The sequence below is a fragment of the Toxoplasma gondii genome, chromosome X (assembly GCF_000006565.2).
Source record: "Toxoplasma gondii ME49 chromosome X, whole genome shotgun sequence".
NCBI classification, from domain to species: domain Eukaryota; phylum Apicomplexa; class Conoidasida; order Eucoccidiorida; family Sarcocystidae; genus Toxoplasma; species Toxoplasma gondii.
In genome coordinates, this window is record NC_031478.1 from 6,956,922 (window position 1) to 6,973,698 (window position 16,777).

At 51.3% G+C, this 16,777-nt stretch overlaps 3 protein-coding genes across 3 annotated transcripts; 1 reads left to right on the forward strand and 2 right to left on the reverse strand.

The window, feature by feature from the left end:
• Nucleotides 1–850: 850 nt before the first annotated feature.
• TGME49_215440 (WWE domain-containing protein) lies at nt 851–8,560 on the reverse strand. The gene is made up of 8 exons (XM_018779692.1): nt 7,040–8,560; nt 6,527–6,678; nt 5,612–5,807; nt 4,920–5,106; nt 4,117–4,371; nt 3,750–3,964; nt 3,261–3,354; nt 851–2,899 (listed from the first exon to the last, which is right to left on the reverse strand). The coding sequence occupies exons 1-8, from the start codon at nt 7,268–7,270 to the stop codon at nt 1,959–1,961; spliced, it is 2,271 nt and encodes a 756-aa protein (XP_018635691.1). The 5' UTR covers nt 7,271–8,560; the 3' UTR covers nt 851–1,958.
• A 2,136-nt stretch (nt 8,561–10,696) lies between these two features.
• TGME49_215450 (aquaporin 1) lies at nt 10,697–14,246 on the forward strand. Its single transcript, XM_002370823.2, has 2 exons — nt 10,697–10,877; nt 11,397–14,246. Exon 2 carries the CDS (start codon nt 12,624–12,626, stop codon nt 13,413–13,415), a length of 792 nt encoding a protein of 263 aa, XP_002370864.1. The 5' UTR covers nt 10,697–10,877; nt 11,397–12,623; the 3' UTR covers nt 13,416–14,246.
• Nucleotides 14,167–16,763, reverse strand: RPS24 (ribosomal protein RPS24; the record flags this gene model as incomplete). The annotated part of the gene is made up of 2 exons (XM_002370824.2): nt 14,167–15,147; nt 16,008–16,763. The coding sequence occupies 2 exons, from the start codon at nt 16,761–16,763 to the stop codon at nt 15,100–15,102; spliced, it is 804 nt and encodes a 267-aa protein (XP_002370865.2). The 3' UTR covers nt 14,167–15,099.
• Between the last annotated feature and the right edge of the window lie 14 nt (nt 16,764–16,777).

Here is a 16,777-nt window from a genome sequence, read left to right on the forward strand (position 1 = left end):
CCCACGAAAACCTTAAGGAACGGTCCCACGGGGAAAAACGTTCTTTCCCCCGACTGTTTTCCACCCAACTTCCTCTTTTTCTGCGCAAAACGTGTAGAAAGGAAAACAATGTTTTTACGCAACACCGGCGGAGCGGGGTGTTTCTCTGCATTGTCTCTCTGTCTCTGTGCCCCAGCGGCGAGACAGAAGAACACAGAACCCACTTCGTTAATCACGTGTGATGTATCAAACGTATAAGCCTGTTTCTCGCGCAGGAGATGGCCATTTTCCGAAACGACGGGCAGATCAGCAGAATCGCGAGAAAGCGGCGGCCAGACAAATGGTACGCCTCCCCCTTTGCATCAGAAGCAGGTCTCGCGACAACTCGTGGAACGAGGCTCGAGACCCTGGGGATGTTTCAGCGTAATCGGATGCAAATAAAGAGGTGAAGCAGCAGCATGTGTTACCCAACTCACACATGTGTACATATTTCTTAACGCAGTACTGCAGAAAACAAGCTGAGTCATTCATCGGCAACAGAGTGGAACAAATTGTTGCCTCCGGCTCCTCTCTAGTGTTTTAGGCTGCCCACGTCATAATCCTCGCAATTGGCATATGCTCGCTTCCTTTCTCCGGCCATGTGCGGTTCCCGAGAAATGTCTGCTCACCGAAACCAACACTGTTTGGGGTGGAGAGAACCCCGATCTTGGAGCGTTATTCTCCTCTTCCAGGAGTCAGGCGTGTGACACGTAGTACCTAAAGCTATCGAGGGGTTTGTGCTGTTTTCTGTGCTCTTAACCGCGGCCCTTTTCATGAGCTCTCTTAAACAAAAGTGTGGGGCAGTTCTGCTCCGCGGTAAGACTCTGAGTGTGCCCAACATTTCCGCTCGTGGAAGTGTCTGAAAGAGTAAGTCTTCTCCACAGACCGCAGAACAAAACAGCAAAGGAGAGCCGCCTGTGTGTCGCTGCTTGAATTACAGTGTCCGCTCAACAAGAAGAAAAATTAACTTTTTTGTATGCCGTTTGTGCGGAGATGATACTCTCCCAGAAGAAACGTGGCCCTGGTAAACTCCATGAGAAGTCTGACGGAGAGCACAGAATTCGACCGCTCTGCTTTTGAGAAACACGACCTCCCTCAACGACTCGGGATGAAGCTGACTGACCCTGACACGTGTGTTGGCTCGAAAGACTCGAGGAAGTCTTAGCGGTGAAACAGACATGCGGCAAAAAAGCACAACCGAGATGGAACGATAATATAACGATTCATGCGCACATCCCGCTTGCTGAGAATCCAGCATATGCATACTTCATTACACATGGTAGCTGTGCGTGTCAAACCTGCAGCAGTTCGCCATTGTCGTGGAACTGTTTTACAGCATCAGAACCGCATGTTTCCAGCAAGAGGCGCATCAAACAGAGGCCCCTACTAAAAAACCTTTGAAAAAACTGAGCAGATCCCACAGATACACAGATGTGCACATAAATAGGTACGCACACAGCCATCGACGTAGTTAATCGACGCAGGGGCCGGTCTGTTTCCACGTCTCCACGCGCCTCCGACGCATCACGTCACGAACAGAGAATTCTCTCGTGGACGAGAATGCACGTTCTCCGACTCAGCGTATAGCGAAGTACAAAATGCAACACGAGACGTTTCTCTGCCTGCCACCTCTGCGCGCAGAAGCGAATGCATCATCATGCAGATACGAAACACGAAGGCAAGCACCGTTTTCAATTGACCCCTTACGTTTGGCGTATCAAAGAATCACCAGGTGTTTACGTGAGCAACCACACAGACTCAATGATATATATATATATATACGAAGAGTGTTTAAGCATATCTCTACCTGCCTATATCTCACATACTCTAATGCACTCGGTTGTGAGTACATTTCGCATAACCCTTAGTGCACGTAGCCCGATGTATAGCTAAGGCGTCATGTGCATGTGTACTTTCGTTCGGGTTCGGGTGGTGTACTTTTATTCTGTCTTTCTGGACGCCTCACGAGATTCCACATACCCTCTGTGTGTTCGGAAGTTTTCTCCCCGTGCACATAGAATGTCATTTGACCGGCATCTCTTGAGCGCCTTGTCAGCTTCAGTCGCCGTCAGTTCAGCAAGGCCGTTTGATTCTAGGCCCTTGAATCCCCTGTCTTCCTCGTCGAGCTCCCCGTGAGTCAAAGCATCGCCAGTTCCCACCGTTCTTTCCTCGCGTTTTGACGAGAAGCGTGCTTCTTCGTGAAACCCAGCTCCTCCACTTTCCACGTCTCCCGCGTGTGACCGCACATGCTTGTGGCTCTCCCTCCTGCTCCGGCTATTTCGTGAACTGCATGTCACGGCCCGACTTCCGCTCTCTTCACTGGACTGCACGCGCGGTTCAGCTGGTGCCTGCGAAACTGGAAAACTGTTCCCTGGCGTCTCGTCGACTGAATAGCACGTCACCCTTCTCGCCGGCTCCAGCCCGCGCCTCAAGGGGGGTGTGCGCACCGAAACAGCAGTAGAAAGACCGCAGCACGATACCCCCCTCATAGCTCGTCTACCACGTCTTGAGGTCCTACCTGGCGCGGCGCCTCCGTTGCGATGTCGCGCATAGGTGGAGGAGAACGATTCCCCCGACCCTTCGGCACTGTCTCTTCCGCGGGACTTGCGAGACAGGTCGCCAATGTCGGAATCTGCGGGCACCTGTCCTGCTGCAGACCTAGGCACTTCTCTGCAGCCGTTATATCTGAGAGCGGATGTCGTGTCCGCTTTACTCTCGTTTTTGCCGTTTTCTTCGGGACCCCCCTTACGGCTTGAAGAAGACTGAGGAGTGGCGTTGGCAGAGGAAGTCGACAGAAGCTCCCGGGTCACACCCTTTGCCTCAAGCTCGGTGAAAACGCGGTCGAAATAGGACGCGTCCGGATATCCATACCCTGTAGGGCCTTGAAACCCCAGAAAGAGCAGAAGAAAAAGACGACATCAAGCAGAACGGAATGAGGTAACACGCTATTCGGGATCGCGCCAAACTGTAGGCCGGAATCTACAACCAACGATATCTACCTACGTCACACACACACAGGGGCGTTCGACGTACACACTTTGCGGCAGTCAAAAAACAGCGTTTACTGCTGTGGCACAACGTTCGTCTGTAACAACCTCATTGCTCACCCTTGTCGGCATGCTTCAGTCATGGTGCGACCTCATCACCTGCCTATTTAAAGGTTTCTTATCACACGGGTGACATTTGCCATCAAACAGGCGCAGCAGCTCGGGAAAGCGCCGTGTTGTCCCCCTTCAGCTTACCTCCAGAACGATTTGTTTTGTGGTGAATGCCATTCCACACGACCACATCGGATCGTCCTGTCGTCAGGCTCGTGCCAACTGTGAACGTGTGTCCCTGTGTAAACATACAGAGACTCGGTACAGGCTCTGGTATGAAGCACCCTCGAACCACAACTGGTGTCAAATCGTAGAATGAAAGAGCGCCGGCACTTTGAGGTGTGTTTCACGCATGTAAACGGCTAGACATTTCCTCCACGGAAACGTTGAAACTGCCAGCGTAAACGGACCGCGTCGGACGGAAATGTCTTTGAAACATGTGCCCACCACAAGCCTTTGTAGACGCGCGAAAGTAGATCAACAAACACGGTTGACACTTCGACAGCGCCAGTGTCCGTGTTTCTGCATGTACAAATGCATGCAACAAAAGTTGATATACACTCATGGAGTGCACATCCATGTCTCGGTTGAAGTGTACACATGCACGAGCCGCTGGACACGGGCGCGTTTTACCTTCACAAATGCATGAATCAGGAGGGAGAGAATCTCGCGGCCTTCGATCGTGTCAGGCAAATATGCAGAGCGTCGTGTTCCCGCAAACGGACTCCCGGGTCGCGCATGTCTCGCAGACTGAATGCCGCTCGGCAGGTCGTACTCCACGTAAATGGTCCCGCTGTCGCTGTAGCCCCCGAGGCTCGGCGTTTGGTCGATTTGCCACTTCATCGTTCCTGAGAAACCACCAGAGAAAAGAAAGGCATACGTAATCGGGTAAGTGAAATGAGACGCAGGATGACGCCATGTGTGCTACACCATGGGAACGTCAAGATTCCTGAACCTTTGCCCTTTCTCCGTCTCTCCACCAAGACAGCCCAATCCGTACCTGCCGGCGACGGCCCGTTGCCTGTGCACTGCACCGTGCTGCATGTGGGACATGCGAAACCGCCTCTGCCAGCTCGGGACACATACACCACGACACACCCACGGTGGTACATGTGGCTGCATTTCTTCAGTTTTACGACCTCCTTCGACTCCTCCAAGTATCCAGACGTTCCAACAGCGGCACTCGCACTCGTCTTGGGAAGTTGCGGAACTTCTAGAGGGTCCAGACAGATGGCGCAGACATCGTCCACGACCTCTAAAAAAAACAGTGCACCGAAAAAACGTACACGGTGAACCAATTGCGAAAAATGCATCGGAGATACCGCGTGTTACAAGGGCGTCTGCGTGGGCGGTCCCGATGTCGACGAAGCAACGTTATTGAGTACAGACCTCGAATAAACAGACAGGCCCATTCGCCTATCTGCACCAAGCACCAAAGTCATTGGTCCTCGGGTGTACATTCTGGCACAGAAAGTCCTGAGCGTACAAGTGAACGAATTCGACGAAGAATCGTAGCTACGTGAATCTATCAAACCGTGCACAGAGTCGCCTTGGCGCTGACCCAACAAAGCAGCCTCTATGCGAGTCTCATTCCAAAACCACGATACATCTGGAATCCACATCTCGCGGGCAAAGACAAAGAAAACTCACTCTTCATATATGTACATATATACATGTATGATGTTCTTCTACCGATGTCTGTTCCTCAAGTGATCCCCAATGCCGAAAAACGGCGTATCCATTTGTTGCTCATACAGACAGAGGACATCCCTCTCGACCCGTTTTCCTGTATTTCTCTCTCACCCTCTTTTTCTACAGGGAGGAGAACGTCAGCGAGATCCTTGGGGTCGACGACTCGCAAGTTGCCTGCGCACTTGCATGTGCCACTTTCACCTATCCCCACTGTGAGAGAGGGGAAAGTTGTGCCTGGTCTATTAGGCACCGGGACTTCGTTCGGTCGATCGCTCGGTCTCAAGACACACCGGCAGATCTGCGAAAGGGACGCAAAACAGGTGATGAACACATTTTTATACAAGGGGGTTTCCACTTCCGTATCAGTCGGCAAACGAAACGTAATCCCCCGGAAGAGAAAAAAAGTGAACAAAGAGAAATGCAAGTTCTAAAGCATTCCAGGTCCAACACCCACCGGCCGTTAAAATATTCCCAACGCTTTTTGTAATGTCGCATGTCCGAGTTTGTGGCCCACTGTTGGAACCATTTGCCTCCTAGCAACGCACGCGTGGTTCTACGCGTTCTTTGACATCACGAAAGAGACAACCGCGAATATCCGGTTCCTTGCTCGTGGCTACCCGTGCATCTTTAACTTTCAACTGCTGGTCGCCCTCTCCTCCCTACCTGATTCAATTCTTTCTTCTTCCCTCGTGTCATTCTAGTTTTTCTACATATTATTTTCCGTCCGAATGATTTTCATCGTCCGAGAAGCTGCGCATCTCGTCTTGGAAATCCCCGACACCAGAATGAATTGTGACACTCACTTTCCTCACGGCACCTGTCGCCATACACGTTTCGGTCATTCGTTCCACATCTGCAACGTAACTGCACCCGTCGCTGCTCTCCCACGTAGTAGTCGAAGAGACACTTTGACTCAACGCTCCATCGGCACTTCCCGTTGTCTGCTCAGTCCAGTCACAGTGCTTGGCCTCCAAGGATGCCTCAACTTGAGGGTCATATCTGAGTAACGAACGGACAAACACATCGCTGGAACGTTGGAAATGCCGCAACGCTCTTGTTAGCGGTATCGGACAAAGGCAAGCCTCCATCGCACTCGATATACAGACAGGCATACACAGATACACGCAGCTTCACAGCTACCGAAACCCCCATGCATAACCATACACAAAAGTATATACGTAAATTAGACACGCCAGCGCAGTGCCTAACTACGAAGGCCAGGTTGCCTATGTACTTCACACTCTGTGTCTTCGTCTCTTTGCAGGGTCTAAGCCCCTTACAAGCACCTGTCTGCTTCCTGGTCTACGCGGCCTTTGCTTTTCTTTCGTATCAATTCTGCAGAGACCGTAGACATAAGTCGGAGATGACGTCGAATAAACGCAGATCAAAAGATTTCGCATTTTCTCGTGGAACCCCGGTTGCTGCCACTGAAACCTCTCGACCGCCACTCGGGTCTTCGAACTCTTGGGGCATGCAGAATCCCAAAACTCTAGAACGAAGCGGTGCTCCAGGGATCACAGCACACGTTCTGCTTCACTTAGGATCAGACCAGAATAGTTCAGTTATCAAATCCAGTGCTGGTATAAAGAACTAGGCCTAGGTTGTAATGCAGCATTTTTCCATAGTTTGACTCTATCACTGGCTGATGCATGTGTGCAGGATAAGAGTAGCAGTTATACTTGTATTTTACTCTTTGGGTGCTCGAAAACCACTCTCACCTGGTCGCAGTCCCATCTGCGTTTTCACGAAACCACAGTGCGGCGCTTTGGGAACTCCGCCGAATGTGCCGCATGCGGCGGGTCGCAGTGTTCTGCTGGAGCATGTTGTTCAAGTCGATGCGGTACGACCAGGGCCCGACTCGAAGGTGCACCTGACAAACCGCCACAAAGGAACCAAACGTGAAGGGACGCCGCGTGAGAGGGCCAAACGTCCGAGGGAAGATGTACAGTGGTGCACAGGGAACCGAGTCTTTCAGTCGCTGTATCAACCCGCGACGACAGGCAGAAAATATCTAATTCTAGAAACCAGGGTATAAGGCAACCAGAAGGGCGTCACCAAGTGAACCAATATGGTCAGTTGTTACCGCAGGACCTGCAACAGCGAAGAAACCGTGTGTGGAAGAAAAACACCCGAAGAGGGAGACACAGTGGCGGCGGAAGAAGCAGTTGGCACACGAAGAGGAGTAGAAGCGTTACCGAAGAGTAGAAGTGGGGTGTTTTGTGTTTGCTTACGACAGCTTGTCCAGCAGCCCAACCGGCCTCGAGTGCCTCGCACTGGCTTCGACTGAAGCAATGCCAGCCCGCCTCGCTCTGCCATTGCCAGACGCCTGGGACCCGTGCCGGGTCCGGGGGAAAAGCAAGCTCTGCATCTCCTGAAGATTCTGGATGTGACAAAGAACGCCACCCCACCAAAGAAGGCGAAGAGGTAGAGGATGCGTTAAAAAACGACACCGGAGACGCCATCTCTCTCGTAGGCGCCCAGCTTCGCCAAAAAAAGAAAATTCCCTTGTCTTTGTGCCCAATTCCGTCGCTGAGAGGCAGATCCGTACCGCTGAAAGAAGGGGCGTTTGTCTTGAAGTCTGTCGCTGGGTGTACTTCCCATTTGACAAATTCAAGAGGAAACTCGCAACCCCCCTCTTCAAGTGCTTCCTACAGCCCCACCGTATCCACGTCGCCTGTCGCCGAAAGCGGTAGATTCGTCTGTTCAACAGCAAAACTCAGACATTCTACTCCGCTTTCTTGAGCATGCTTCAAAAGCCCCTGCTGAGCTGAAGGAGCGACACCTGCTGAGGAAGATTGACAGAAACCGTCTGGAGAGCTGGTGAGTTGACGCGCCTCGTGAGTGGGAGGACTGACGTTCCTATCTAGGGAGCGTAGTGAAACGGCGAGCCGGTCCCCATAGAAACGCTCTCTGCGAAAACGGCACAGGTGAACGGCTAAACACTCTGCCGGAATCGACGTGTGCGTCACTGAGTCCTTGGCACCTGACCACGTTGCCCAGCTGCTTTACCACGACAACCTCAACAGATGAGAAAAGCAGCATCCTATGGAGTATACTGGCTACAGACACGCATACTATAAGCGGTAAGAGACGCGAAAGGGAGTAAAATGCATAAGGGAGACGAGCTGTAGAGCTTTCAGAATTCACAGGTTCACTAATCGAGACCCCAAGGCCCCCGCAAACACCGGACAGTGCGGCAATTTGCCACGCCGTCCGCTTGGATCTCTTCACTCAGCAAACCGCCTGAGTTGCAGTGTCTCTTGAAAAGAAATTCCAAACGAGCGGAGGCCGTAATCCCCTACTTGCCTTTTGCACATAAGACATCTAGTGACGGGCCATCGTTTTTGCCCGAAAAAGTGAGAAGCGACGAAATTTATCAGAGTGGTAGTAACAGAAGGCCCAGTAGCTTCCTCCCAGCCTGCAGCTGCGGTCCTCGATTGCAGAGGTCATCTGCGACACTTGCAGTACCACGCCCACCTTGAGCTAGTTGGCGGGTTAAGCTGGGTCCAACGTTGGCTCTACCTCTTCTAAAAAATCGTCGCAGAGATGGAATACCTTCGTGGTTGGACGCTATCTCAGAAAAAAAAGTCCAACCATGTCACTGTATCACCCACGGTAACGTGACACGATCCGTACCTTCCGTACCGCGGCTCCGTCTAGGAAAACCCATGACGCACCAAGCTGAAACGTCGGTCGTGGCAACCATCACTGAGCTCTGCATTACTCTCTATCTTTAACTTTTGCATGCGTAGGTAGGCGATAATTTGCTCAGTTTCCTCCCCTCAGCGGGAACAGAAATGTCTGTTTCGGTGGTGTTGCGACAATGGGAAATGGCGACCCACGTCGGCAGCACGTGTTGGCAAGACAAAATACGATGATGCCTCCTGTAAGCCACTCAAGCGGGACTCTCGTACGCGATATGGAGCTTTGCGTTCTCTGAGTACTTCTCTATAGGGTGTAAAGCAACTACTGCGTTTCCCTTTTACCCCGACACACGTATTCCACGTTTCTTGGTCGCGCAGTGTGCACGATGCGAAACACGATCCCTGCCGAGAACAGTTGTTTACGATTGAGGAAGCCTTCTTCGTTTTGCCAGGGTGGTAAGCTAACGCTGTGCAGGGGAAAGAGAGAGATGAAAAACTAGTAAGCCCAGAAACATTCTTGCACAGATGTGACGCCAAGGTGGGGAACGTTATGCTCGCCACATCATACTGGGTGCCGCATTCCTTTACGGCTCCTTCAGGACAGATAGGCACGGTTTTTTTCGCATTCTCTGATCTGTTTTCGTACCCATGTGTCACTGGATAGGTTTTTCGTCTACTTTTGGACAACTGGACACTGCCTGGACGACTTCCATAGACTAGCAGCTTTGATGAACCACTACTGCCGGCCCCGACATCGGCTCAAATAAAACAGGTTGTCGTTTCATTGTGGCCGACACCAGCCCAACTCACACCCCCCCAATGTAAGTCTTCTCCCACTTACGTCGGTTCGTTCCTCTTCTCAATTGAGTGGTGGTTCGGAGCTACTACGACTCGTCTAGCCATGCGACCAACGCCGGAGCTCCTCGTCTGTGCCGCTTCTCCCTGTGTTTGAACCTTGACAGACGCCTCTCTACACACCTCACGATATTGAATACGCATGAACGCCTGTTTTCAAGAATGTTGTTTGGCAACAAAACATAGCGTGTCTCGCCCTGTTGCACGTGTGCAGCCGCGCCGCAACGAGTGACGAAGACCGGTGTGTAAACGTGTCGCGACTAGGTGTCTATGTATAGCGCTTGTGGCCGTTCTTCCAGACGGACAAGGATCGTCTACCAGCAAATTTTGCGTTGAAGACTCAAACGGTCGCAATCTTCCAATCGAAATACCTTCTTTCATACTTCTCCGCTCTGTACTATGCTGCCAGTGCCAGCGTCTAACGAGCCAGCGCGACCAGCACCGCTGCTCGAGTGCCGATTGAAAGATGCCGCAGTAGTAGAACGTATACGGCGATGACGTAATTGGGATTTGTGACGAATCTCTAACTCAACTCTCGTTTTCTACACCTTGAGTTTTCAGTGGTGGAGAAGGTGCGTGGGCTCGCGAGAAAGAGCCCATGAAGGTGGAAGCCATACTATCTACGAAGCTACCTCATCCGCACGAACTTGCTTATCTGGAAGAAACTTGGTGGGCATGCTTTCTGGGGCTGGCACGTGATCGTGTCATTATCGCAATGGGGTCGCCCGCCGTTCCTTTCACTGTGTCCATTTGTGGAATTTTTTCAAATAAAGGCAGAGTGGATTGTGTTTCTCTGTAAATTATTTGTTCCTATAATGGGAAACGAGCACACTAATGCGCTGCGCGATATTCGCACACGCGGATACTCCTTCTGCGGTCATGTTTTGAATGTTGAGAGTTCGTCGTCCTTTTCGGAACACGCGTGCCCACTGCACTTTTCCACTACACAGCCAGCTTTGTTGTAACCAGAAGTTTCCTCTGTGTGTCGTCAATCTCCTTCGCCGCGCGGATTCACCGAAAGGCCCACCTAGTTAGCGGTGGGAAGAAAATCAAGGTACCTCCCGCGAACCGTTTGTCTCTCGAAGCAGCAGAGCTCTAGAGTAGCTTTTCATTGGAGTGTTTTTTCTTGTGTCTGTTCGAATGGGCTGTGGAATGAGTCTTCTTCGCCGTGTTGATTAGGTTTTTGGCGTGAATCTTGACTTTTCGCTGCGTGGGATAGGGTTTGCGAAACAGAGGGTTTCTGTTCCCCATAACAAGACAATCGCGCAGGCGAATCGGTGCGATGAGGCTTGTTCGTTTTCTTTGAGGTGAAGTCATATGATGCTTTGAGTTAAATGTGAAACGCAAGCGACGTTACACTTTAGCGTGCACTTCTGTATTCCCGCGATTTAGCCCTCAAGAATCGGTGCGCTTTTCGGACCTCGCCAGGCAACACGACCAGCGAGCGAAATCCCTTTGCATTTCGTGTCGCTGTGGCTAGTAGCATTTCCTGAAACTGTGCGCATATAAAAAGCGGTCGACGGGAAAGGAACTAGCATGGCGACCACCGCGGACGAGCGACAAACCCCCAGTAAGGGCAACTGGTCTTGTTGCATGTCTACTCACACGACCGAATGTGCGTTTTACACCGGAAACAAAGTAGTCTCCACGTGCCACCCCAGTGGCCTCCAGATATCTTGTGCATAGTCTGTTACATAAGCAGGTCTGTAAAACCTGAAATAAGTTTTTACCTGCGTAGGCACCAGCAGACACTACACCAGCAGACACACTATATATCCTATCTGCGGGTACATCAGGGGAAAGTACCTGTCACTGGGACACGTACAGAAAACTGTTTTGTGTTTGTCGATTGCTGGGTGTAGAAAGAGGCCGTATTTCATTAGACTCCAACGCCATTTCGCCCGCTTTCCCGCGTCCCGCTCTGTTCGGCTGCGTCCTCGTGTCCAAGTGCAAAACCCATCGATCATGTCTTGTATTTGATATCCCCCATGTCGCTACCGTGTCGACGTTTTTGTTTCTCCAACTCAAGGTTGCCTGAATCCGTTCTGCGTCATGGTACAAAGTTCCTATATTTGCTCTTTTTTCTCAGTTCCCAAAGACGGACACGATGACAAGGCCCAGGAGGGTGACTTAGAGGCTGCTGGGGCGCAGGCGGGGCGTCGATTGGTGAAGCCAGAAGAAAGTTATTCCTTGCCTGGAGTCTCGCCGGCACATACACTACGAGGAGTGCCTGGTCAAGGCTTTGTTCCTGGGCGGACACCAAGCACAGCTATTGTCTTGTCCCGGCGCATGGAGAGCAACACTTTCATTGGACGCGTGCATCCCTCGATGCAGCAGTTCTCTCTTGTCAGGGGAGGTCAGTTTGCACAGCCACCTCCTTCTATATACGCCTTCGTATCCACAGGTGTATAGGCACGTGCTTTACCGCCTGCATGTAACAGGTGTAGGCGTGTGGCCAGCCTGTGACCGGCAGTCTATTGTGTTAGGGCAGGATGCCTCGATCATGTCCAGAACGCTTGTACAGCTGGTAGGTAGGTCTGTCCAGCCACATGATGAATTTTTTGAGGATGCAAGAAACACAACTGTCAGACGGCGAAAGGCATCGTTTCGTCACTCAAAGTGGTTCGTCGACAAGAGAAGCCCAATCCACTGCCGACCTACGAAGACGCAGGGCGTCATTCTTGAACACAGTTGAAATAATCGTTTTAGCAGTGTGCGCGGGTGTTTGGTGCTTTCCGATTCTTTGCATTCGCAGCTAATGTGTGCTCTACCCACGACAGCTCCCTTTACGTGCGTGTGCAGCTGGAGACGTACAGCTTCGGACTCCAATGTCAGATGAGATGGGTCGCAGTATCCATCTGGCGCATGCACTCGGCCTTGAGGCCGACGACCTACTGCGGCACGGGGAACAGAGTCAAAAAGGTAGACGTCGGCCATTTTACATGTATTGATAGATGTCCATGTCCACTTTATAAAGCGAACGCCGCAGGAAGAGGCCGGAGCGGAATGCGACCGTCTACGTTTGGAGAACACTGAAGGTTGTCTTAAACATATACACTGTTTGCGGACGTATCTCTCTCACACATGAGTATCTCCGAACCACATTGCAACTGCTGTTTGATCTGTCAAACATCCCAGACTCTTCTACTGAGCTGGATCAGGAGACAAGCTACCGGTAACATGGGTAGCACCACTGTACTGTCAAGCAACAGTCAGGTGGTGTTCTTCATGATTAACTCTCAGTGGCAGGAATGTCCACATATAATTACACTGTTTCCGGAAAACCCCACTCGATTTTTTGAGTGAGACTGCTTCTATGGACCAATTTGTTTTTTCAGGAGGTTCTGAAGGAGGAGGCGAGTTAGGCGGAGACCGAGAGCGCGACTCTTTGACGCCAGAGCTCGGAAGGTTCGAGCATCTCATCTTCAATATGCAAAAGTATTTTTGTGAGTTCTTCGCAGCACTCGTTATCGTCAGTGCAGTTGCCTTTGGTTTAGCGAAGGAAGGCGGTGCCCAGGCAGCGCCACTGTCTATCACGAGCACCATTTTTGCCCTGATTACGTTGTTCAAAGATATCAGCGGTGCACATTTCAATCCGGCGGTATCATGTACAATTTATATGACAGATCCTCGCTTTACTCTGGTAGATCTTTTATGCTACGTAGCTGCTCAACTGATAGGCGGTACTGTCGGAGCGTTTATTGGATATGGAATCATGGGAAAGGCCCTGGATATCCTCCCCTTAGATCCGGGTATGAGCGCAAGCCGCCAGCTGTTCCACGAAGTCATTCCTACAATGGTTATGATCTACGCTGTCCTCGTTCTCGTTTTCGGATATGGGGTAATGTGGGAGTTGACGGTCCCTTTCGTCGTCGGCGCGTGCGTCTTGGCGGGGGCGTTTGCGGGGGCGACGATGAACCCAGCAGTCACATTTGGTATTTTTATTTCAAACATCTGTACAAAGAACACAAATATTGATGTTGCTGCACTGCTGGTAACGTTATTTGGGCCGTTTTTGGGTGCCATGTTCGCATTCCTGGGTTACGTCGGGACGCATGCCTATCACAATCCTGTCCCACTACGCTTCTTGAACTTCAGGGGGCTCTGAAAGAGTGAACGGCGGCACGGGGACCCGGAGTGTAGAGTGAGAGTGTGGAGGGAAAGGGGAAAAGGACGGCGGGAAATGGAGAGTGCCAAAGAAAGCAGAGGTGGGAGAGAAAAGGAAACAGAAACTATCACGGGGGAACACAAGGGCGAGGCACTTGAGAGACGGGGTGAGCTGTGAGAGGCTGACAAATAGAGAGATAGACGGGGAGGGAGACAGAGAGGAAGAACGCGAGATAGAGGACGGGAGACGGGAAAAGTGGACATCTAAAACTGATTTACAATGAGGGGGAAAACATACAAAAGGGAAGGTAATAAAGAACTTCCAGACCATCACTCGTGCAGGACACGTGTGCCTGTGCGATGTTTTACGTCCGAATAATCCAGAATTTCCCTTGGTGACTTAGAAACAGGGCCTTGAACTGGATCAGGCCCTTCGAACGGCGGGGGAATCACTATCTGCTGTTAAGGCCGCAGATTGTGTGTCCGGAAGACGCGTTCGCGCCTCACGCGGACAACCGAGACTGTGTTGTGACGCAAGGCTTCTCTTGTGTCGTATACGTTGAACACAGTTAGGGAAAGGTTCACGGATGGCAGCTGGCGCCAGCAGCAGTGTGTGCAAGGACTACACCAGTGGCGGTTTCAACATTTGTTTAAACCAGTACTGCTCTTCCAAACCCATGTATTGATGGCGACACCGTGCCGGTGTCTGGCTGCTCTATGATTTCGCCAAGAGCGAGTTCGCATGAAGTAGAGGGGAGTTGAGCGATGACTTTCTGCAGCAGTGGGAGTTGCCAGCGCCTCCGACTGAATTTAAGAGGACGAGTCCTGACCAGCAAGGGGTGGTAGAGTCTATCCAGACCGTTCACTAAACGTGACGGCGCTGAATGTGCCTGCTGGGGCGTGTGGCACAGGAAGATCGCACGAACAGACATACAGCTACATTCCACATCACTATCGAGATCGAGAAAACGAAGGTCGCTATTTACGGATTATGAGCTAAGCAGAACGGTACACAGTCTAGCGCAAGACTCATTCGTAGTCGTTGTCTTTAAACGCCAACGTGACTGATCAGGGAATGATGATCCATTTGCTGTACATGACCTGTGAGGAGTGGTCTGACAACGCAAAGGTGCACGTACTCGGATGGGCCTTCTCCAGGGCTTCGTACCAATCACGACGAATGCCAGTGTCTAGAGTTGCATGTTAATCTAGCAGAAACCTCCTGCTACTCGCCTGCGAGAGACGAGAAGCCTATTAAACTGCCAATTCTATTTCTCTCGGCAGTCAATGAAGAGCCCGATTGATCAACTCGGAACCCCTGTTACGGAAGACAAAGCTGTTCAACACTTTTACGACGGCAAGAACCTATCGTCGCTCTCAAACGTCCTTGCGCACACAAAGTCAGTCAACTCTCCGAACCTCTCAAAAGAACTTCCAGTTCAAGGTAGACAGCACCTATTCTTTCGACAATCCAAAACTTGTTCACGTAAACCTACAGGCATGTATACGATATATAAAACATATATGTATACACAGGCATGCAGGAGTACACGCGGCTCACGCCCGCACAAGAGACCCGCGACCTACAAAGGCTCGGTGCCATCATCCAACAGACTACCACGGCACAGTGACTGTTTCGAGACGTCGATGAACAACTCCTCCAAATTTGCCACAACAAAGAGCGTTTATTTCTTGGCGGCACCAGAGCACTTCGCCTTCTCCTTTCCGCGAACCTGAAGCAAATCCACACAAAACAGAAAACACGCACTGATCACCGCTGCTCTTCGAACGCACAGCAATGACTTTAACAACTAAATGCGCCCACATACCGGCAGCTTTTCAGTAACGCCCTCCAACCTGTACCCTCTCTCTCCCCGTAGTTAACGCATGGGCTGTTTCCAGAGGAAATTTCACACTCAGTGACCTTGTGTGAAGAGCAGCAAGGGCCCAGAAAATCCGAGACTTCTCCCTCTCGCGGCTAAACGCAAAAGCCATCTCACATATCTATATGTAATCCCGATGCACGCACGTATCAAACGAATCTTGGTATCATTTCAACAAAATGTTCCCAAGCCGTGTCACAGCTAAAGTATCGAGAGCAACACTGCTACGATCAGATAAAAGCTACAGTGAGTCGGCAACAGACAGGGTACCCGCTCTAGAAATATCTTAACCGTTTCCTCCCTCACAAAAGTCACTCCAGCATTCCTCCTTGCAAATGCATGTTTAATTCTTCAGAGGCAAAGAAGACACGCAATTGGCTTCTCGGTCTCATCTGTACGGGTGGCTCTTCGCGCTATGGTGAGTCCGCTAAGGACCACAACAGCTGCACTCTTATAGTAGTACTTCAGTAGCCGTTGATTCCTAGTATTTTGAACACCTCCCCTGGAAATACAACTTGCTCCCCAGTGTCCGACATTGAAGGCGACCGTGCGAAAAAAAAAGACCACCACCGTCCTGGATCCTGTTGTCGCCCCACATGCATCTTTTCCCAACAAACACGAAATGTAATCGCAGACTCCTCCACGGGCACTACGCATATTACGAAAGGAGTAGTCTTTTTTATTTTTCCCGTGCTGCGAGCCCCACTTACTTTCTTCCTTCTGTTCTTCAACTCCTTGTATGCGCGCCGGCCCTTGGTTGGCTTCGCCTCGACGTAGCCCAGACGGACAAGGCGGAATCGGTTTTCGAACTTCTTTGCCGCGTTGGGGTTGTCATAGATCATCGCAAAGCCAGACGATCTGCCGCCACCGAAGGCAGTTTTCAGACCAAAAACGACGATGCTCTGGGAGTCGGAAACGCGGAATTGTTTGGCGATCTTTTCCACCAACTCCTTCTTCGACACAGAGCCACGGCTCGGGTGGAGGATGTCCACACCGAACTGCTTCCTCTGCAGAAGAGGGTTTGTCTTCAGTTTCCGGAAACGAAGAGAGAAGGCGCCCGAATCCGCCATGTTGCTTTCGGTGACGGAAAAGAGGGGAGACCGGGGAGAGAGGAGGCCGGGACGAGGCAGTAGGTGACGCGAGAGAAAGCCAGAATGAGCTTCCGTTCCCCACTCTGTGCACCCGTCTGTGGTTCTCTTGCTAGGACGGAAAAACCGAGACGGAAAAGTTTCAGGGTCCTTTACTTCCGCAGAGGGTGCGCTTTGCAATCGGATTCGAAGTCTCTCCTCTTGCCAAGCGGGGAAGTACAGCGTCGAACCTAGGCGAGAGGGGCGGATAAACAGTCTAGCATGCATGCGGTTATTTGCTGCGTAAACTGGGAAGTCCCCACGGGGTGTGTGGGCGCTGTGTGGAGGCGGCCGCTGCATGCAGAGAAAAAATCGCGAGCTTTGCTTCGACCTTTCCATGTGGGGCTTGCGTG

Coding starts and splice junctions, on each gene's coding strand:
- TGME49_215440 (XM_018779692.1), bottom strand. CDS start 7,270: ATGGCGTCTCCGGTGTCGTTTTTTAACGCATCCTCTACCTCTTCGCCT. Junction 5,808..6,526: donor GCAGATGGGACTGCGACCAG/GTGAGAGTGGTT, acceptor TTCGTTACTCAG/ATATGACCCTCAAGTTGAGG. Junction 4,372..4,919: donor CCTCCCTGTAGAAAAAGAGG/GTGAGAGAGAAA, acceptor TGTTTTTTTTAG/AGGTCGTGGACGATGTCTGC.
- TGME49_215450 (XM_002370823.2), top strand. CDS start 12,624: ATGGACCAATTTGTTTTTTCAGGAGGTTCTGAAGGAGGAGGCGAGTTA.